The following is a 22,368-nucleotide window of genomic DNA, read 5'->3' as shown; positions in this document are numbered from 1 at the left end:
GCAATTGAATTTAAGCTTTCGTTAGCATACAAGTGAGGGGTGGAGTGGCACAGGCTGCTCTCTGAGAAATGATAGAATGTCCCGTAGTGGAGACAGAGAAGCCAGGCTTTCAAACATTTTTTTAAGTTCAACACATGTCACTCCTGTAGCCACTGTGCCCAAAGATCTGTCAGAGAAAGAAGAAGAAAAATAAGCAATTCATATTTCATTGGGTAGGTTATTTATTCATGCCGTTGATCTTGTTCATAATCACAAAACAAAGCCAAACTTACAGAAAATCATTTAGTGAGAGACTTGGATGAGAGTGGATAGCCTCTTTGAAGAGAACTTTAGCCTAGTGAATGAGAAAAAAACAATATAATGAAATTACTGAAAAAAAAATCATGAACCTTAGAATTTAATGTAGTCTAAAATGTGGATGTAAAAAATGCATTTTATGTCTGGGATGCTTCAAATCAGGTGTTTCTCTAAGCTTGAACTGCTCTAATGCAATGAATAAATAAATCTGTAACTTCCTATCTCTGTAAGCTTATCTCAGACTGTCTGGGATCACCAAACACTCTCATGCTTAATGTCCTGGAAAGAGGGGCTGAGGACACCAGAGCAACTTCTGCAACTTAATTCTTATTTCCTACTAGTAAACGAGACTTGCCAACAGAAGATACAGTATCTAGTGTGCTAAATCAGAGAACCAGAGGTTACACAACAAAGAAGCCTTTGCTCCATTATTAATAATTAAAGCAGTAATTAGACACTATACTGTTATACAGATCTCTGTGGCAATAGCAAGTGTCATGATGAAAAACACTTGTTATGCCCCTTAGACAGATAATATTTAGTGTAAATGGTTCATGCACAGTTATACATCTGTACTTATAAAATGGTGCATCTGTGCTGCAGAATGCAAAAGTCTACACTGTTCAATTGTTTAGGTCTACAACACCTTTTTTTATTACTAATTTTTAACCTAAATTAAATTAAAATGATAAAAATTTGTCTTGTTACAAATATGTAAAATAGATTAAAATAAATGTATTTTGTCTATAAAAAATGTCTTCTTTCTTGTAAAACAAGGTTTGCATAAAATAAATGCAACCTTTTCCAGCTATTTTTACACTGATGGTAATAAGACCAAATTAGCATATTTTAAAGATTCTGAAAGATCATGTGACTGATGACTGCTGAAATTTCAGCTTTGCCATTATATAATTTTATAATAGACAAATATGCTGAAATATTACATATATACTGTATGTATTTGTTAAGAACAATAACAACAACAAAACATACAAGTGGTGTGACTATAGTAAATAAAGGAGTGTACCTGCTGTGTGTTCCAGAGGCGAGTGTGTACAGCAGTGTCTCTGATCAGCAGTAGAGGGACTTGGGGAATCACACTGAGGAGTGGAGTGCTAGACAACAAAGGCTGGACTTTATCCATCCACAGGGACACTGAACTAGAACCCTGAAAACAAGGAAAGCAGAAGATAAATTTACAGTATTTGTGCTAAAACAATTAATACCAATTTTAATGTCATACTCAAAAGCAGTTTAATTGTCAATATCTTCATTGAAAAAGCTTCCAGAACACCTACTGCACCTTGCAAATTTCTTTGCCATATTTCTTAAGGTGCCCCATTATAGATTTTGAAAAGTACTTTTTATGCAGTGTTAAATTCAATTCAATTCACCTTTATTTGTATAGCGCTTTTGCAATGTAGATTATGTAAAAGCAGCTTCACTTAGAAGATCATGGTGAATTGAAACAGTATAGTTCATTTTTCAGTGTTTAAGTTCAGATCAGTTTAGCTCAGTTCAGTGTGGTTAAATAATCACTACTGAGAGTCTAAACACTTAAGAGCAAATCCATCGATGAGACTCAGTCTCATGCTCTCCACTCCTCCTCGACCACCACAGCAGCAGCTGCTCAGGATACGACCTGGTCCAGGATTATGGAAACAAGTCATGTACAAAGTCATTGGTATAGTGCTGTTGCCTCACAGCAAGAAGGTCGCTGGTTCGAGGCTCAGCTGGGTCAGTTAGCGTTTCTGTTTTTAGTTTGCATGTTCTCCCTGCGTTTCGTCCGGGTGCTTCGGTTTCCCCTACAGTCCAAAGACATGCGGTACGAGTAAATTGTGTAGGCTAAATTGTCCGTAGTGTATGAGTGTGAATGAGTGTGTATGGATGTTTCCCAGTGATGGGTTGCAGCTGGAAGGGCATCCGCTGTGTGAAAACATATGCTGGATTAGTTGGCGGTTCATTCAGCTGTGGTAACCCTGGATTATTAAAGAGACTAAGCCGAAAAGAGAATGAATGAAACTTAATAAGCTTAAGAAACCTTACAAATATAATGACTATTTTGTGGACCCATAAGAAAACCATTAAAATGCGTTTTAAACAAGTGGACATTATTGGCATCAACAGTTTCAAAAAGAACATTCTAAGACAAATTTTGATTTAAAACAGAATAGATTATAATGAAAATGGTTTAGATTTTTAAATTGTTCTTGGCATTAAGATGTTATTTAAAACAACTATACACTACAATGTTCTTTGAAGAACCGAAAGATGTTCTTGTGTGGCAGCACAGCAATAAAACTCTTTTGGAGCCTGAATTTGAATAGCCAATGCTCTTCAAATGGTGGCCTTTTAAATTCTTCTTCATTTTTTTTTCAGTTTTTCCTCTTCTAAATGAATCTTCTAGTTTGAGCATGTTTGACTGAGTTTCTTACCCAGAGAGTGGAGATGATGGCATTGACCTGTGGAGGGGTGAGTCCAGGTGTCTGAAGACTCATAGCAGGTAACGCTTCCAGCAGAACATCAGATCGTAAAGTCCACAGAGTCTCCACCTTTACTCCACTCACTAGAGAGCCAAGCTGAGACAGCAGCCCAGAGCCAGGCAGAGCCAGCTGAGAGAGATCACACTTACAGTATTACTATACATAGTATTTAGTACTATTGAGAATACAATATTCAATATAAAACTAAGGACTGCAGATAAGACAGAAAAAGAAAGATTTTAATAAATGTATTTTATTATATTATATTCTTATTTTAAGTCTGCTTCAACATATATATAGATAAATATACTGGGTAAAGCATTAATTTTGCTTTCTTAAGCAAATAATTGATCACATTTCTTGTGAACGTACAGGTTGATTCAAAAAGAACATCTTTGAAAATCGAGAACTCTGCAAAGAAGAAAAGGAGAGCTATGTTTTTTTCTGTAATTGATTGTGTCGACGTAGGAAGCTCTGAAGTTTTATGTGGTTCTCATTTAATCACTAGGAGCACTGTTGAAAGTGTTGAGCCTTTGACCTCACCCCCTGTGACTTTTCTTTCTATGGGGCTATGTTAAAGATATGGTGTTCGACCACCTCTAATAGCTAACACTGAGGAACTAAAAGAAAGAATAACTGCAGCTATCCAAACTGTTATGCCTGAGATGCTACAGAGAGTGTGAAACGAGTACGAGTATTGGGTCGATGTCACTCGAGTATCTGGAGGGTGTCAAGTTGAACATCTATGAACTTGTTTTCTACTCAAAAAAAGTTTTTTTTCCCAAGTACTCATCATATTGATTAATTACCCAAGGTTTCATCATGTTTCTTTTGATTAGACACAGATTTTCAAAGTTGTGGTATTCTTTTTCATCACCCTGTATAATACAAATGTTGTGATTAAAATCAAAACAAATGACAATTTGTCAAAATAACAAAAAAGTGTGTCATGATTTTGGCATGTTTATATTAATTTTTAAACAAAACAAACTTTTAACTTTAGAATATTTAATACACTATTAATTTCTAAATAAATATGTTCAGAATATTTTAGAAAGCAATAAAAAATAAAAAGCAATATACTTACTTCATTTTGAAAATGAACATTTGTATCATTTTCTCAGTGAGTATAGGCATTGTATTTTGGTGCATTTAAACAAAACAGATTTTTTTAAACAGATATATTTAATAAAACAATATTTTAGTCACTAAACATCTTTAGAAATTGAAAGATAATGCAATTAAATTCTTGCAAAATATTGGATAAATTACAAACTACAAAATTTCAACTAATTGTTTTACATTTTTTGTTTCTCTTGAATTTTGCTGTTTTTAAAATTTGTATTGAATATTTTTCAATAACATAAATTTGGGTGTACTGTTTTTTTGGCCCAATATCGTAAGTTATTTTTATATATATATATCGTAAAAGTTCGAGATTTATACTAATATAATATTGTAGAGATTTGTGAGGGGTTACTTACACAGTGCATCCGGAAAATATTCATAACACTTCACTTTTTTCACATTTTTTTATGTTACAGCCTTATTCCAAAATGGATTACATTGATTTATTTCCTCAAAGTTCTACACACAATACCCCATAAAGACGATGTGAAAAAAAAAAAAATTTAATTGTTGCCAATTTATTAAAAATAAAAAACCTGAAAATTCACATGTACGTAAGTATTCACAGCCTTTGCTCAATACTTTGTTGATGCACCTTTGGCAGCAATTATAGCCTCAAGTTTTTTTGAATATGATGCCACAAGCTTGGCACACCTGTCTTTAGGAATTTTTGCCCATTCCTCTTTGCAGTACTTCTCAAGCGCTATCAGGTTGGATGGGAAGTGATGGTGTAAGCCATTTTCAGATCTCTCCAGAGATGTTCAATAGGATTTAGGTCTGGGCTCTGGCTGGGCCACTCAAGAACATTCACCGAGTTGTTGTGAAGCCACTCCATTGATATTGTGCCAGTGTGCTTTGGGTCATTGTCCTGCTAAAAGATGAGCTGTTGCCACAGTCTGAGGTCAAGAAGCAGGGTTTCTTTCAGGATGTCTCTGTACATTACTGCATTCATCTTTCTCTCTATCCTGACTAGTCTTCCAGTTCCTGTTGCTGAAAAATCTTGGGAAATTCCAGGCAAGAATGGGTTTCCGATTGCTGCGCAGACGGTTGTCCTTATGTAAGGTTCTCTTCTCTCCACAGAAGAAAGCTGGAGCCCATCGGGTTAGTGATCACCTTCCTGACTAAGGCCCTTCTTCCCCAATCACTCAGCTTAGATGGCCGGCCAGCTCTAGGAAGAGTGCTTGTGGTTCTAAACATCTTCCACTTATGGATGATGGAGGCCACTGTGCTCATTGGAACTTTCAGAGCAGCAAAAGTTTTCTATAACATTCCCCAGCCTTGTGCCTTGAGACAATCCTGTCTCTGAGGTCTACAGACAATTCCTTTGTCTTCATGCTTGGTTTGTGCTTTGACATGCACTGTCAACCCTGGAACCTTATATAGACAGGTGTATGCCTTTTCAAATCATGTCTAATCAACTGCATTTACCACAGGTGAACTCCAATAAAGCTGCTGAAATATGTCAAGGATCAGAGGAAACAGACTGTACCTGAGCTCAATTTAGAGCTTCACGGCAAAGGGCGTGAATACTTATGTACATGTGATTTTTCAGCTTTTAATTTTTTTTTATAAATTTGCAACAATTTCAAAAACTCTTTTTCACATTGTCATTATGGAGTATTGTGTGTAGAATTTTGAGGAAATAAATTAATTTAATCCATTTTTGAAAATGACTAACATAAAAAACTTACTTTTCTGGATGCACTGTATATGCTGAGAACTGTATATGAAAAAATCACTCAAAATCGCTTATGCAATGTACTGTAACTAGTTTTAATAATAAAGTGCCGTATGCAGTCTATATTTCCACAAAAAAATACACTTTAACTTATATTTAGGTGTCTCATTGATGCCCCACATGTGAAAGAGGATGATTAAAGCATGTGCCAGCACACTAGTGACATCCTATCTGACCTACATCACAATGTTCTCCTAAACCTTGGCTTGGACACAAAATACAAAGACAGAAAAACAGGCTGCTAGATCACTTCATTGTGATTGGTGTAAACCTATACCTTGAGGAACTGCCAAATCACATGGATCATGAGTAAATATTACATGCACTTTCAGACAGGCAGGGTAAATTAAAAAGAGTAACTGATGGACGAGTATGTGTGTGTGTGTGTGTGTGTGTGTACAGTATGTGAGGCCAGTGCATTTGTCCTTGAACCACCCCAGAGTTGATTATGCTGGGTAGTGGGCCAGCTGGATGAGGAAAAGTGCTGACATCTCAAAAGCAGACACACACGCATACACGCAGAGAGGCTATCTCCTCAGAGATACTGCAGGCAAAACAGTTTTGTTCATGCATTTGTCAATTTTGAGATTTTGGCCTTTTTGACCTCTCATAAAGCATTTTTTTTTATGTAATCGAAAAAAAAAAAAACATCCAAAATACACTTCTAAGTGTTTTGTTTATTGTGCTTTATCAATTTGTTTCCATAGGTTTTAATTACAATGCATATTTTTAAAGAGCCCCTAATATGGGTTTTTGAAAACGACCATGCAGTGTGTAACAGCTCTAAGTGAAGTAAAATATGTTTAAAACTATTGATTCGTCTATAAAAGAGTCGATTGATAGTGGTTCGAATTAACCGCTGCGGTAATTAGTCTTTAGCGGTGTCGGTGTAACGTCGATATAGAACTCAAGACACGCCCATTTGTTGTGCACACAGATCTGGCAAAATTAAAATCCCCGGCCCCACCCACAAACACTGTAGAATGAAAAAGAGGAAGATAAACACTGTGGCAGATCCCTGTTGAATCAAGTTGCATAAACACAGACACTTATTTTCCCTACCCAAAGATGAGGATGTGAGTCAGTGGTTGAAGTTTATTTTTGCAAAGATATACATGCTTACAATGGGGGATTCATGGGCCGTTTGTTAAAGGAAGGATCAAAAAAAGACTATTGATGTCTGGTACTTTGTCAGAGCTTGACAGGAACTTTACAGTACACAGTTCATGGATCAATTTCTTCCTCTATTTCACAAGTGTAAGTAAGCTTTTAAAATAGTTGCCTCCTTGTTTTCTCTAGCTTGCAAATTATGTATTTAATTGTGTTGTTACTTGTAATCGCTCCACACGGCTTGTGTTGTATCTGGTTAACTCTTTTTATTCTAATTATATAAAGATATATTGCGTCTAAAACCATGTTAAAAACGCAACTCATGCTGCTTTGTTTATTGGTTTAAATGCGTTTAAAAGCTTGTGATCAACTGCCGTTTGTTGTTGCTATGGCCACCGTCAGCTGTTACTAAACATATGCAGTGGTCAAGTTTCAAAATAGTTCAACTTTTGCCACTGTGTGGATTAATATTGAATGTGTGTCTGTTTTTACTTATGGTTAAGAATACAGGAGTATGCTGGTGTTAAACTGCATTGCCTTAATACACTTCTACATAGGGCTCACACATACACTCTGCACTCTGACTACTTCAACACTGTTGATAAGCCTTGGTGGGCATGTCTTACACTGAAAGCAGTCGACCAATCACAAGCTAAGGAGGGTTTGGAAACAAATCAAAACGCTGAACGAATCATATGAGAGTCATTAGGATAATTAGATAAAAATAAATGCATATTATGAGACAATGAAAGGGTTTTTTGACCTTGAATGCATATCAGACTGTTGTTGGGGACTTCTAAAACCAAAATGTGATATTTTTAAATGCATAATAGGGGCTCTTTACAGGCAATTTTCTCAAATCAAGTTTTTTTTTTATCCTGCACTAAATCTTCATATCTTTAACATACACCAGACTACAAAAAATGTATATTGTCTATATATGTTCATATATAATTAGCCTGATAATATACAACATTTTAATTAACATTGAAGTGAACAAGTGAACTTTTTTTCTAGTGGTTCACAGTATTTTACTCAAAAGAGATATAAAATCTTTGTAAAAACTGTTGACTGTAATTTTGAACTCGATCTCATCCAGTATTTTATCTGTCTAAAGATCAGTGGTGGAAAGAATACTGAAAAAATCATACTCAGGTAAAAGAACCATTACATGTTCAGAAATGTAGTGCAAGTAAAGTAAAAGTATCTGTTGTAAATATTACTCAAAGTATGAGTAAAAAGCCTTTTTAAAGTACACAAGAGTAGTGAGTATTACTTTGTAAAAAGCTGATGATTTTACGTGCAATAACTGTAGGGATGTACAGTATAAACATAGTATTCTGTAGTGCATTTAGTGATTGTTTAAGGCCTTTTGGCAATTTCAGTCATCATACAGTAAAAATCCTTCATCTTCTCATTGGTGTCTAAACAGCCTCTCTGTCAATGCGTATAAAGATTTCGGGCATGTTCTTGGATCTTTTTAATGCTTCCAAACGGTTTGCTGCATTTATAAAGAGCCTACGTATGTGCAATTTGATTGGACAGGAATCACAGGACTGAATTTTCTACTTAGCCAATCCGCAAAGACAAGAAAAAATTAAAGTAGTAGCTATAGGTTGAAGGAAAATAGTAGAGTAAAAATACAGATACAGCTGTAAAAATGTACTCAGGGGAAAGTAAAAGAACACAAATTTTAAAACTAATTGGTAAATTACAATACCTGAGACAAAAATACTCAAATACAGTATTTTGAGTATTTGTAATGTGTTACTTTACACCACTTCTAAAGATTAGTACATATTTAATTAAATATAGTAACATAAACATTATAATAAACATAATAATACCCAATTAATGCATTACCTAAAAATGTTGTCATTATTTTTACCCTATTATCCTGCAATGTGTTGTCTTAATATAAGAACAAAAACTGTTTTTCTTAATTTTACTGAAAAAAATACTTACACTCAAATTAGTTGAGATCTTCTCCAGGATAACACTTGCCTTTATAAAAAGAAAAAAATATATATTTTCATGAACAGTTATTGAATGAGGAAATCCATTATAAAGCAAAAACAACCAGATGAAAAAAAATAAATAGCTTCGACTTGTCATAGCATTTATACACAGCAACTTTCTGATAATTTGAAGTGCTCCTTTTATTCTCACTTGTAAGTCTCTTTGTAAAAAGCATCTGCTGAATGAGTAAACGTAAATGATATGATATGGGAAATGATATCAAATGACATTTAATGACTTTAAGGACATTTTCACTTTCTACCCAATGTAAAGATTCTCTATGGACATCTAAAGCGTTTTGTTTTACCATTGTGCTCCTATGCTCTGCTTTCCTTATGTTTGGGTGCACAGTGAGATGGACATGCCGAATTCATGTGTGGTCAAGCAGAAATGATTAAAAGGCTTGAACAGCGAGCCAGTCGTGTGCCTGTATCAGATGCCGTGGCTCCTCTGACAACAGTCTTCCATCTGTTGCAAAGCCCTCAAGACTAGTACCACACTGTCTGTCTGTCTGTGAGTGACCTCTGACCTCTACTCAATTTCAGCACCCACCAGAGCATTTTATACTGAGGGTCCAAAATGAACCGGCTATATGCAAAATGCAAGTAAAAATGGACTTAGGAAAACAAATAAAACCTACAGCTACAGGCTAGTTGGCTGGTCGAAACAGCAGCAGAACATAACATTTTAGGTGATAAACCGACCCCCGCTGATGTAATATGAGAGTTTAAAATAAAAATGTGTAGCAGTGTTTGTGTTATGTGACAGGACACTAACAACAGAGGTGCGGATCCAAATGCAGGGTGTATTCAACATAGAATAGTCAGGCAAACAACGGTCAACAGAGATGTATAAAGGAAATCCAGAGTTGTTGTCAAATAAAAGGTGAATGGTCAGACAAACAAACAAAACAATGATTGGTACATGGCAAGACAAGGCAAGGAAAACAGGTCATAATGTTCACAAAACAGTTTAACAAGACTCAGCCAAGAGGTGTGTCTGTGTGTGCGCTGTATAAATAGTCCTAGTAATCAGTTCATGAGCAGCTCCCAGCCGTGAGAGTGTGTAATCTACTGAATGAGGAACAGGTGCATGTAAGTGGTGCATGACTTGATATGTAGTTTGTGTAATGGCGGATTAGTAGTCTGTTGATCTGCACAGGCTGGATCGCTGATGACCATGACAGTTTGTCACACACCACAATACAAAATATCAAAATACAAGATTTTGTTGTTATATATGCAGATAGACATGATATATTTGTGTACAAAGCAATGATTTCTTATGTGTCTCTGATATTGAATTTAATGTAGGTTTTATTTAAATTTTTATTAATCTATAATTTTCTTTAATGTTTTGGCATGATATTGTATGTTTTATTTCATTGAATCTTCTTATAACTGCATATTTTAAAATAGTTATGTTATTTGCTATGTATTTTTTTGTTTAATTGAATCACCACTGTTTGTAATATGCTGCAAATGACCTAAATATATAAAATGATATATAAATGCAAATCTTAATATATTTCATAGCCTATTTATAGCAATCAGAATAGATTCGGATTGCTATGAATAGAATAGAAAATATATTAAATTGATATATAAATGCAAATCTTATCCAAATAAAAATCTTACCCATGAACTCACTTGCAAAAAATTTGCAAAAAAACAACCAGGACAATGTAGATGCTGTAACAAGTGCTAGTTATGTGGCACTTAAGGTGCATATTATATTTTTCTTATTTATTTTAAAAAATATTTAAGATTAAAGTTTACAAAATAACTTTATACATAGGCATAAATATTTTACACATAGACAATATTTATATGAATAAATTTTCTTTAATGCTTCAGATAATTTTGTGAAAAAAATCCAAATAAGGGTAGTATGGATTGTTTTTTGTAAATATACAACTATTATACTGAACAGCATTTTAAGTTAAATTCTGTATATTGTGGCACAAACTGTCAGTCATTATTTTTCGCTTTGAAAAACTTAAATGAAATAGGATACACTGTAATGTGTCAGAGCACATATTCTGCTGTGGGTTGTGTGTACCTGGTCTGGGGTGAAAGGCACAGTGGTCAGTGTGCTGAGGACAGGGATGAGCTGGGCTGAGCTGAGCTGTTGCAGGAAGCTGGAGCCCAGCAGCGGCAGAAACGGAGCGAGCTGAGAGATCCTCTGAGGAGTGAGACTGGAGGGAGACTGCAGATCAGATGCTTTAAAGACCAAGCTGGATATCTGCAAAAAAGCAAAACAAAAAAACAGAGACTATTTTATTTATAGCATTGATGCAGAATTACTATTTAAAGTAGGATTGTTTTTAAGAATAGGGCAAATATAATAAAGGAATATGATATAAAATATTAAGACTCTGTTCTGGATGCTCACATACCATAGTGCTAGGAACACCAATTCCCTGGACTGCACATGTCCTAATGTTGTCCTGGATCACTGAGAATACGTCCGTTCCTGCGTACAACATCAGATCACTGGGATGAGCCAGACAGGACAGATTTCCTAACCTGGACAGATGTGAGGGGGGGACAAAAACTTTTTCCAATGTATGTTTTCCAAATCTGAAAAACATCAAAACATTTTTTTTGTTTCTTATTTAGTATAGCAAAAACAACGCTGTATCTAGCTTACATTTTCCACTGGTTGACTGTGAGATTACTGAAGGCTCCAGTGAGACTCTGAACTATGAACTGCTCTTTCAGGAGATCCAACGTGTTATTCATTAAGACATCAAATCCATCCAGCAGCTATGAAAACAAGGCACAGGAGAATAGGATATATGCACAGCTAGTATTGTTTCCCGTACCAATACATTTCAGATGAACGGTTAATTTGATACGGTTCCTTTTACAGCATCGATGTAATGAAATTAAAATATAATCAGGTAAACAGTCCTGAGCATTAATTTAGTTGTTTAATGTGTGCATGTGGGTTTCCTCTGGGTGATCTGGTTTCCTCCACAGTCCAAAGACGTGGTATAGGTGAATTAAATAAGCTAAATTGGCTGTAGTGTATATGTGTGAATGTAAGAGTGTATGGGTGTTTCATGAATTGCGTTGGGTTTCGGCTGGAAGGGCATCTGCTGCGTACAACATATTTGCTGGATAAGTTGGCGGTTCAATTCGCTGTGGCGACTCCTGATTAATAAAGGGAATAAGAATGAATGAATGAATTTTAAAAACATGGCGTGGAAAATGTAATTTAATGCAGCTTCTTGTACATTATGAGGCACTCATTATATTGTATATCCATCAGGCAGTAGAGATTGTTGATTTTTAAAGAAAACAGATATTAAATGAGGTTAAATTGTAACAGTATACAGTTCACCTGAAGCGCTTGAACTGGTTTATGGAATACCAAAAGTCCTTCTGCATATACCCCATTTTAAAAATGTTGGAAACCAGTAACCATTGATATCCATTGTAGGATAATTAAATCGAAAATGAATTGTTATCATTCTACAAAATATCTTCTAACAAAAAAAAACTTTTTGGAACAAGTCATGGGTGAGTAAATGAAGTCCTTTATGTTGTTGCTTTTGATGTGGTTTTATAAAGCAGTTCTTGAAAGCATTGTTAGGTATGGTATCAGAGTGTGGTTTGGCAACCTATCTGTACAGTGTAAATCTAAGTTGACCTCTTAAAGACAGGGTGTAAAATTGGGGCACGATGGATATATTAATCCTCAAGTTTTATATGACAATTGTGTCCTTAATCAGGTGAAAAGGATACTGAAAGATCCAACTCATTTGTTGTTTCCACATTATGAACTGCTTCCCTCTGATGATGTTCTGAATCAATCAGATTTGTTATTGCTAAAATGTCAATACTATTACTTATATAGATTATAATATTATAATATTATTATATTATAATATTAATAATAATAATATTAATATATAAAGCACAAGACATTGTGTTCTAAATGGGATTTAAGTTTACATATTAATAAATAATGAATTTACCATGGAAACTTTAATGTAATATATTTACGTTTGACCCGCCATCCTCAATCAAGTTTGTTTTTTGGCCCTTTATAAGAAAAAGTTTGGGCACCCCTGATTTAAACAGTACGTGGATTTCTTCATGCATCTGACTATAATCTGCAACTTTGAACTTCTTTTTTTTGCTAAGCTGCATTATTGAGATTATAGGTGAAAAAATAATCTAACAAATTTGTAGACAAAAATTTAACGAAATAGTCTGTTTTACTGCCTTGACTATTAGCTAATAACCAAACCATTGACAGAAACCAAATGGTGTAGTGTCAAACATCCCCTCCAAAAAAAAAAAAAATCACCTACAGCTTGCAGTCATATGATGTTGTAATTCAACGTCTTCATTTGTTTGTCTTAAATTTGTGAATTGTGAAATGTCTTGTTTATTTGGACAGGAGCGAAGAAGTCATTATCTTGTTAGCACTACAGTCTTAGTCACTGTCCACTACACAGCCATCCATAATTCATGCATCTCTGTGTTTATTCATTGAAAACAGACTACGAGGGCATGTCTGCTACAATGAACCATTGGCATTTTCCCCAGCCGAGCTGCCTGAGGGTTAACCAGAGCCAGATGGGTTCAGGTGTCTTTGTGAGGTGTTGGGGCTGTTACCTGAGCAGGTGAGAGGTGCTGGAAGCTCTGGAAGGGCAGGTAGGCGATCAGGTTACCAGTGTCTCTGATGTAGGATAAGCTGCTGGCTGTCATGTTAAGCAAGCCTATGGACTGACTGAACCATCGACCAAATGCTTGCTGCTGCTCCAAGGAAAGGTTTTTGATGTTTAAGTTGATCATGTTTAACCTGGAGAAATGTGGAACAGAGAGAATTTAAAATCCCTAAATAATTTTCTGTGGTTTACTAAATATAATATTTAATAATATGAATTTTTATTTGGACAAAAATTAAGATAAAAATTAATTAAATAGGTTTAATATATAATATATATATATAAAAAATAAATAACTAAAAAGAGCATAATAAAATTGCTGAATCTATAATTAATTGAAAACTGAAAAATATTAATAAATACAATAATAGCATATAAATAACACTAAGGCAGGGGTGTCCAAACTCGGTCCTGGAGAGCCAGTGTCCTGCAAAGTTTAGTTCCAACCCCATCAGACACACCTGGGCTAGCTAATCAAGCTCTTACTAGGCTTTCTAAAAAACATTCATGCAGGTGTGTTCAGTCAAGTTAAGGCTAAAATCGGCAGGACACCAGCCCTACAGGACCGAGTTTAGACTTCATTTGCTTTAAAGCATTATAATAGTATATTATAATATTATAAAATGATTATATTAACATTATATTTACCCATAATTTAGATTAAATATAATATATTATATACATTTATAAGGCTAGGCTAATCAATCAAACATAAGGTGTGTGCGTCACTCACGCGTTGATATTGTTTTGTAGTGGAGGCATTGACATGATGTCTGAAGGTGTAGCCAGAGTCAACAAAATACCCATATCTGAGAACAAGCTAAAATCCTTGGGCAGTTGAACTTGGAAAAGCACGGACACCATGATTCGCAAGTAATCATCTGACAGCTTCAAACAAGAAAGACTCTACATTACATCAGAGCATGTTTGATCATTTGTACTCCCTTGATTTTGGTGTAATTTGCAATGCTACAGTGGTACGGAGAAGAGATGTTTTACCTGTAGAGTGGCGTAGTTCCTATTATAGTATTGTAGAATCTCCTTTACAATCATTATGTCCGCTGCACTGAGCACTGATCTCAGATAAGGCAAAGGAATTCGGAAATACTCCTGCAATCCGTTAATGAGAACAATAATTCCAGCTGTTACTTGAACACTAAATTCTGCAAATAATACTCGATATTGTGTGCAAATAGGGATGCAGAAAGACAAATATTTAATGTGTTATAATTAGCAGAACAAAACCAGTTAATTTAAACATGCAAATTGCAAGTTAACTGCAAGATAAGTTATAAATCCAACCTTAATCAGGAAAAAGTTAGTAAGCACGTCTCGTCCTGTTTGCATCAGACTGGTCAAAACTTTCTGAAACACATGAAAGTGTTAAAGCTTATATCATGTTATTATTTAAAGGGTCACAAAACACCAACACAATTTTTTGAGATGTTGAAAGCCATATATGTGTCCCACAATGCTAAAAACACTATTAGGACACATACATTTCACTTAAAAGTGAATACTAGTTATTTTTGTGTTATTTCGAGCAAATTTGTTCTAGTAGTCTGCGTCACGGCCATAAAATCGTTGCGTAATTTCCAGCATGGAACTGGAATTCTGTACCAGCGGGTACAACGTAACGTCTTTGAGTTTTCAGCATTAAATTATGAGAAAGACTTGGTTCGAACCAATTATCGCGCTCTATTGTGAATGAGATGCAACTTCATTAATGTGCATGATAAAGCTTCAGAGAGATGCCTCGTTGTGTTGCCAACCATAATTTAAACAAGTGGAAGAAAAATTGTTCGGAAACATGGGTCGTCAGTGTTGCGTTTATAAATGTGGATTTCAATGACTTCTCAACACTAAACAACAACTTAGATCAGGTATTCGTATCACACTACCAATGTAAAGACAAATCAAATGACTAAGAATTAATATTACATGCAAAGGAAGAGGTTTGATTATCCAGTGTCACATCTAACACCTTATATCATGGGTCAATTACAAAACAGTGGTGGAACCGGTAAGAGATATATTTTATTAATAATTAGATGAACTAGTTCAGCGTTTTTATGGGAAACTGGTTGGACCCACCTCATATGAAGTGTCTTTTACTATATAATTATATTTAAATTAAATATTTGAGAGCGGCATGGTGGGTCAGTGGTTAGCACTGTCGCCTCACAGCAAGAAGGTTGCTGGTTCAAGTTCTGGCTGAGCCAGTTGGCATTTCTGTATGGAGTTTGCATGTTCTCCCCATGTAGGTTTCCTCCAGGTGCTATGGTTTCCCCCACAGTTCATAGACATGCGGTACAGGTGAATTAGATTAACTAAATGGGCCGTAGTGTATGCGTGTGTGTGTGTGTGTGTGAATGAGTGTATATGGTTGATTTCCAGTACTGGGTTGCGGCTGGAAGTGTATCTGCTACATAAAAATATATGCTGGAACAGTAGGCGGTAAATTCTGCTGTGGCAACTTCTGAACGAAAAATGAATAAATGAATAATTTGACTGCACATATTGTATATAAAGAACAAAAAAAAAGAATATAAAAAAACCTAATACCTTACAGTATTTTATAAAATATTTACAGTCGAGTATCTATGATTACATTTGAGTACAGTGATCCCTCGCTGTAAAGCGGTTCACTTTTCACGGCCTGGCATTTTCGTGGATTTTTTTCATGCAATTTGACATGTTTTTTTCTACAGCCCATAGTGTTGTGCATCCTGACTGGCTGTAGACCACTGTCAATCAATCTCCTCTGTGCTGTGTCTCCTGCCAAGTTTACATAAATCTTTGATTGCTAGCAGTGTGACTCTGAACTGCTGTACTGTATATTTGCAAGTTTTCTGGCCAAAATGTCAACAAAATGTTCTGCACAGTCAAAGGCACCTGCGGTAGCACCCATAAGGCAGAGGAAGATGCTAACCATCACCCAAAAAGTTGAACCTCTGGACATGCTTAAGAAAGGTATAGGGTGCCATTACGGAAAAAAATAAATGAAGAACAATTGGTTATGAACTTTGGCTTCATTCTATAATACTGGACTTATTTTTTATGAAGGTTTGAGCTTCAAGAATGTTTAAACAAGAAAGAAAAGTGTGAAAATGTTAATGCTTATCTGAGAAAAGTGTATACGGTATGTAGTGAGGGGTTTTACAGCCTTAAAACATCTATAGTAATTGTAAAAAATAAAGCTGACTATTTCACTAATTTCGCCTATTGCAGGGTACGTTTAGAAGGTAAATCCCGCGAATTATGAGGGATCACTGTATAGCCCTAACCTTTTACCCACCTTTAAAACTACCAATCCCAGCAAAACTGTCCCTAACCTTTAACTGTGTCACACCTAAATAAGTAAAAACATAGATATTATGTTTTCTAAGAAAATAGAAGTTAAAGACTAAGTATAATATAAACTATTTTGGGTGAGTAACCAGTGAATAAAAATACCAACCCCAAAACACTGCAAAACAACACGCCTGTTGTTAAAATTGGTCTCCTTCTCCATGTAGATCACAACTGACTCCAGCACACTCAGCCGAATGTTCTCCGATACACTCAGAGAGGTCATCTGGCTTTCTTCAAGAGCCAACAACAGGACAACCCACAGGCTGGTGGCCTGCCTGATCACTTCTGTCACTTCTGTAGTCATCAGTTTCTCCAAGCGAGGTTGGATCATTTCTATCCCGCAGCGCAACAACATCCGAAGACCCTGTGCTTGACTGGCACCTGGTTGGCAGACAACACTGAAGTCTATGCTGCATGTCCAGTTTAGCTTCTTAGCCAAGTCCCTTATTGGACAAGACTGGGGAGTTGTGGCATTGCTCCCATTTCCACTGGAGACAGGCGGAGGTGTGTATGTGACACAGAGAGTGCCGACCCACAGGTTGGAGGGCTCTTGAGTGATGTGGGAGAGCAAGGAAGAGTCAGAGCAGACAGAAAAGACAAAGTTGACTTGGTCATAGTCCCAGCAAAGAGCGAGGAGAGCAGGGTCCGGGAGCACCAAATCCCAACTGGAGTACTGACATTGCTCAGCTGGTCGGAAGCCTATGAGTCCCCCCTCTTTCCCAGGTACAATACCTGGGTAAGATGAGGTCAAGTTTGAGCATTGTTCCAACAACCAGGTGTTGTCTAAATTGGCCAGCAAATTCTGCAGAACTGTAGCATTGACACATACATTCCGAGTGAAGTTTTCAGTGTCATAATCAGCGCAGAAAGCAAGGTCAGTCATGTCTACAATAGTAGGCTGGCTCCAGTCTGAATAGGTGCAAACCTGCAACAACACATTCGCAGTGTTATTATCAGAGCACACTCTAATCAGCCATTGGTTTTCAGGATGTAGAAACAACTTCTCATATAGGCGGACATTGCAGCAGATGTTCTTATGGAAGCCGATCTGGTCGTTCTGCCAGCACAGAGTGACTACTGTCGGATCCACAGACATGTTCATCCAATTGTTATAGTCACACCTCATTTCAGTATTCACTGTCGGTGTAGACGTGGGGGGGTTGTTGAAAGAGTAAGTACAATATTGGTGCACCCAAGCAGTATCAATGCTCATCCCAAGTACAGTGACGAATGTTTGGTTAACACACACAACGTTAACAAATCGAATCTCATCATTTTGGATACACAGAGCGATCTGTTCAGAGGTGACAGCTCGAATGTTTTTCCATTCCGAGTATTTACAATACTGAGCCACAAGGGCGTTGGTGTCGATTTGATCAGGAACATGTTGAGAGCAATTGGGCTTCAGCCAGCTGTTTTCTTCATTGGAAAACACAACCATAAAAAAGGCTACACTGTCGCATAATAACACTTCAAATCTGTCCATGTCATTATACCAACAGTACGTCACAATCGACGGGTCAAGGTTTTCAACAGTCCACCTGTCATATGAACAATACAGGCTCACAATGTATATGTCGGATATGTTTGCACAGAATTCCCACACCCAGGCATTGCTGGGCTGTCTGATCAGCACTTGCATGGTTTCAGCACTGTTACACACAGATAGGATGAATGTCTCACGATCGTTTTCACTGCACATTGTGACCAGAGCAGGGTCCACAGAACCAGTCACAGTCCAATTCTTATAGTCACAGAGGAGTTCGTTGAGGCTCAGAGTGGACCGTGCACTACGACTTAACTTTACAGTGGCAGGATCGCTGCAGGACTCCATGAGAGGTAAGGTGATGTTCTGGACCATGCGACACATGTTCCTCCAGACATTGGCCACTTCTGTTCGAGACAACGTGCTCAGCACTTGACACATCTGATAAAGGGTGTTTGATTCCTGAGATGCTGTCAATAAAACTGATGCACAAAGGGTTTCATTGAGCTGGTTGAAGTTTTGTTGATCACAAGTGAGACTAGAAGTCGAAATGTCCACTAAGGTTGTGCCAGTACGAATATACTGGATGCTGCTTGTCGCTTGGCATTCAAGACTTGTGAAACTGCAAGAAGGATATGCAGGAGCCAAAAACAAATCCAGAAGTGACTGTCCAAAAGACCAACTCACGTTATGATTCATACCCCTGAACACACACACACAAAAAACACAAGACATGAAATAAATAGACAAAATAGTAAATTAGGGCGCACTTACACTATGCTAGTCAAACCGTGCCCAGGCACATTTCCAGATTCGTTTGAGTAGTGTGAGTGCTTGGAATCGGGGTCAGGCGCAGTTCAGTTGGCCAGCCCTGGCCCGGTTGGAAAAGGTGTGCCAAAGCACTTGGGCTTTGGCGCGGTACGCTTGTAGTGAGAGTGCAAATTGCGTCTGAGCCTGACACTAAAGATGTAACGTCACTTTTAGGGGACTGTTTCATATGGATTTTTTAATCATTCTTAATTTTCAATAACCGCAAACTGTTGTATATCATTAAAGACGCAAACCCCTCGCTCCACATCAGCTGCACCTTCAGGAACCTCCAAATACCTGCAGCATGAGGACATTTATGATTATTTATGAGCCTCAAAAGTGGTGGATCTGTCTGGCAAAGAGACACTGAGTGATGCCACACGACTAAAAATAATACAAAATGATATAACTAAAGCAATCTCCACTGTGCAGAGCGAGTGCACTTCTCCACCTGTTAAACTGAACAGTCTCATCATCGATGATGTAAGTGTGCTCAGGTCCGGTAGGTAAAAAAGCAATGTGAGAGCAGGCTGAGGGGGAGAGAGGATGGGGGATAATCGCGCTTTGGCACGGTTCAAGGTAACTGTACCCAATGCGAGTGTGCCCTTAAAGCCAATTCACACCACACAAACAGACTGACATCAATAAATATTGACTAGATTACAGTTAGTCAAACATTCCAAGACTTGGCTATCAATTACTAATTCAATGTATTCAACCTTTTAAAAATAAGCACAGATTAATGTCAGCATAGGTAAAACACTGACCCAACAAAACCCAAACTAACATTTCTGCTGTTTAGTGTCTATTTATGCAGTGTGAACTGGCTTCCATTAATAGTGAAATGCAAATAGAAATAGCTACTTGTTACATCAGAAATCAGAGAAATAGTTTCTTCGGTAACACTTTATTTTGATGGTTCATTTGAGTATTAGTGGACTGTCTGCTTAGTATCTACTGATACTGCTCCTTCAACAGACATTCAACTGACTATAAGAAACTTTGCAAGTACTTTGTAAGTGCATGTCAATTTATCCTAAACCTAATCCAAACCTAACAGTCTACTTATAATCTAATGAGACTTAGTTAGTATGTAGATGCAATGTAACTTAAATTCAACAAACGGACTATCAAAATAAAGTGTGACCGTTTCTTTTTAATTTATATTGTATTAACAGAGATACAGGATTCTAGAGACATACCACATTATAAGCTGTTTGAGATCACCTGCGGACAAAAAAGGAGAAAACATAGAGAATCAATTATTGTATGAAATAATGCAGTTACCCATGGATATTAAAAAAAAAATCTAAAGTAACTACACACCTTGTTGACATGTTGAACTCTGGTCTAAGTTAGGGATCTTAATGCCAATCTGTAATCCAAGGTTTAAAAAATCCACTGGGGTCTGAAGTGCTTTCAAGAGGAAATCAGACATTAGAGACATCGCAGGTGGAACTGCCATGTCCATGAAACTATTCCAAAAGGCTAAAAAGCTGTCTGACAGCAGTTGAAGTGGGAGGTCTGAGGACAAAACATTCATCAGCGTCTCCTGGAGAGAGTTTAACTGAGCTGTGGTGGAATCCTGCGTTCTCAGACTAGATGTTGCAGTGCAAGCTTGAGCTTTAACAGAGGAGATCACAGAAACAAACTGTTCATTCAGTGCAGACGAAACAGTACTTGTTAAATCTGCTTGCCATCCACAGCCCTGTCTGTCTGCCAAAATGCAAATTAAAGCCTGAGGGAGAGTTTCAATAAAGCTGTCAATCAGCATTGGCTGGTATACAGTGAATAAACTGTTGAATACTGTTAGGTATGTATTTATGTTTGTACTGTCAATTGCGATTCTTTCACTGGGGGCTGCCATTCTCCTCATGGTCTGATGAAGGTTTGGTGGGGTCTTTCCACCCATTTCTTCTTTAGACAGAGATCTGATGTTCTCTATCAGGACTTTCATGTTCTTCTCAAACTCATTCTCACTGCTGGAGCTCATCTTGTGCGATTTTCTGGAGTCACTACATGTAATCCCTTTGAAGAAGAATAAAACATGGTCACAGTGTCTGTGTTTATGCATTTACAAGCTAAAAACTATTTTTTAACATCTAAGTTACATTAAAAATGGATAAACTTCGACTTGTAATGTAAAAACTTTTCTTGAATTCCTTAAACATTATAAAACAAATTCTCCTTTTAGAGCTGGTGGGCATCTTAAGTTTTACAAGCACAAGTAGAAAAAGACAATAGTAATGTATTGGAAAAGTAAAATAAAGGGGTAACAGTTTAGTTAAAGTATCAATTCCCACTGTTAACCACTGCCTTATTAACATGTTGGTTTTCATTAATATTTATGCAATAAGTATGATCTTATTTTTCTACACCCTTAATCCTAACCATTATCAAAACCCAATTATTACCTTAATAAACATCAATAAGCAGCAAATTAAGTTTTTTGAGCTGAATGTCTTACTTAGTGGTTTATTAATAGCTAGAATTGTATCTTAAAATAAAGTGCAACCAAGTAATAAACAAAAAACTCTTACCTATTATGATGCTAAACGTGAGCAAAATTAATATTCCTCCGTGGTGCATTTTTACAAGTATCCAGATGTCGCTGTGGTGGGTTTTTAGTTTAACAAAAGCATGACCACTGTCGGTTGAGACTTCATTTCTGTCAAAAATCTAACATACTAATGCGCGAAACTTTGCTCTGTAAGGTAGCCTTCTCCTGTGTGTGTAGAGATTCCTGGATTTCAGCCGTCTGCTCTTTCACGGCTGCCTGTCACTGCAACTTAATCCCGCATCAGTCGCCTAATTAAACGGCAGCAGAAAATAGGTGCGAAACACAGGCCATGAAACACACGGAACGGATTTGGGAGCGGAGACACCACTGAAAGTGCTGAAATATTAACACGTCGTGTTGACTGTCAGCATCTCTGTCACAGTAATGAACACCTGCGCGGTGACAGCGGTAGAAACCAGAAACAAACGTAAGCACAGGTGGGTGGATGTAAAAGGATCACTTTAGCACATCAGCACGCATGAAATAAACTCAAATAGGCTACACATTGTTATAGCGTATTATAATTTATACGAAAATATGAAAATAAAAACTGATGTGTCTATTTAATTTCATTAAGATTGTATCAGACAAGTAAAGACAAATCAGACCAAAAAATATCCGAATCACTTACACTTTATCTATAAGTGTAACTACTTAAAAGCTTCTATAGTTCACACAAAAATGTCTTTTTAATCGGTA

General features: G+C 36.7%; 1 protein-coding gene across 1 annotated transcript in view; it reads right to left on the bottom strand.

Moving 5' to 3' along the window:
* Positions 1 to 22,171, bottom strand: part of strc1 (stereocilin 1) — a 29,724-nt gene extending 7,553 nt beyond the window's left edge. Inside the window, exons 1-16 of the mRNA XM_005168943.6 lie at positions 21,650 to 22,171; positions 20,436 to 21,137; positions 20,312 to 20,336; positions 16,920 to 19,002; positions 14,762 to 14,824; positions 14,459 to 14,569; positions 14,193 to 14,347; positions 13,407 to 13,593; positions 11,428 to 11,543; positions 11,174 to 11,303; positions 10,837 to 11,019; positions 8,722 to 8,760; positions 2,733 to 2,909; positions 1,325 to 1,465; positions 273 to 334; positions 31 to 166 (exon numbers count right to left, since the gene is read on the bottom strand). Coding sequence (XP_005169000.2) covers positions 31 to 166; positions 273 to 334; positions 1,325 to 1,465; positions 2,733 to 2,909; positions 8,722 to 8,760; positions 10,837 to 11,019; positions 11,174 to 11,303; positions 11,428 to 11,543; positions 13,407 to 13,593; positions 14,193 to 14,347; positions 14,459 to 14,569; positions 14,762 to 14,824; positions 16,920 to 19,002; positions 20,312 to 20,336; positions 20,436 to 21,137; positions 21,650 to 21,698 — 4,359 coding nt within the window. The 5' untranslated portion in view covers positions 21,699 to 22,171. The remainder of the gene's footprint in view (positions 1 to 30; positions 167 to 272; positions 335 to 1,324; positions 1,466 to 2,732; positions 2,910 to 8,721; positions 8,761 to 10,836; positions 11,020 to 11,173; positions 11,304 to 11,427; positions 11,544 to 13,406; positions 13,594 to 14,192; positions 14,348 to 14,458; positions 14,570 to 14,761; positions 14,825 to 16,919; positions 19,003 to 20,311; positions 20,337 to 20,435; positions 21,138 to 21,649) is intronic.
* Positions 22,172 to 22,368: the final 197 nt, after the last annotated feature.

Source organism: Danio rerio, chromosome 7, assembly GCF_049306965.1.
Source record: "Danio rerio strain Tuebingen ecotype United States chromosome 7, GRCz12tu, whole genome shotgun sequence".
Taxonomy (NCBI): domain Eukaryota; kingdom Metazoa; phylum Chordata; class Actinopteri; order Cypriniformes; family Danionidae; genus Danio; species Danio rerio.
This window is presented reverse-complemented; position numbering and strand designations above follow the sequence as displayed.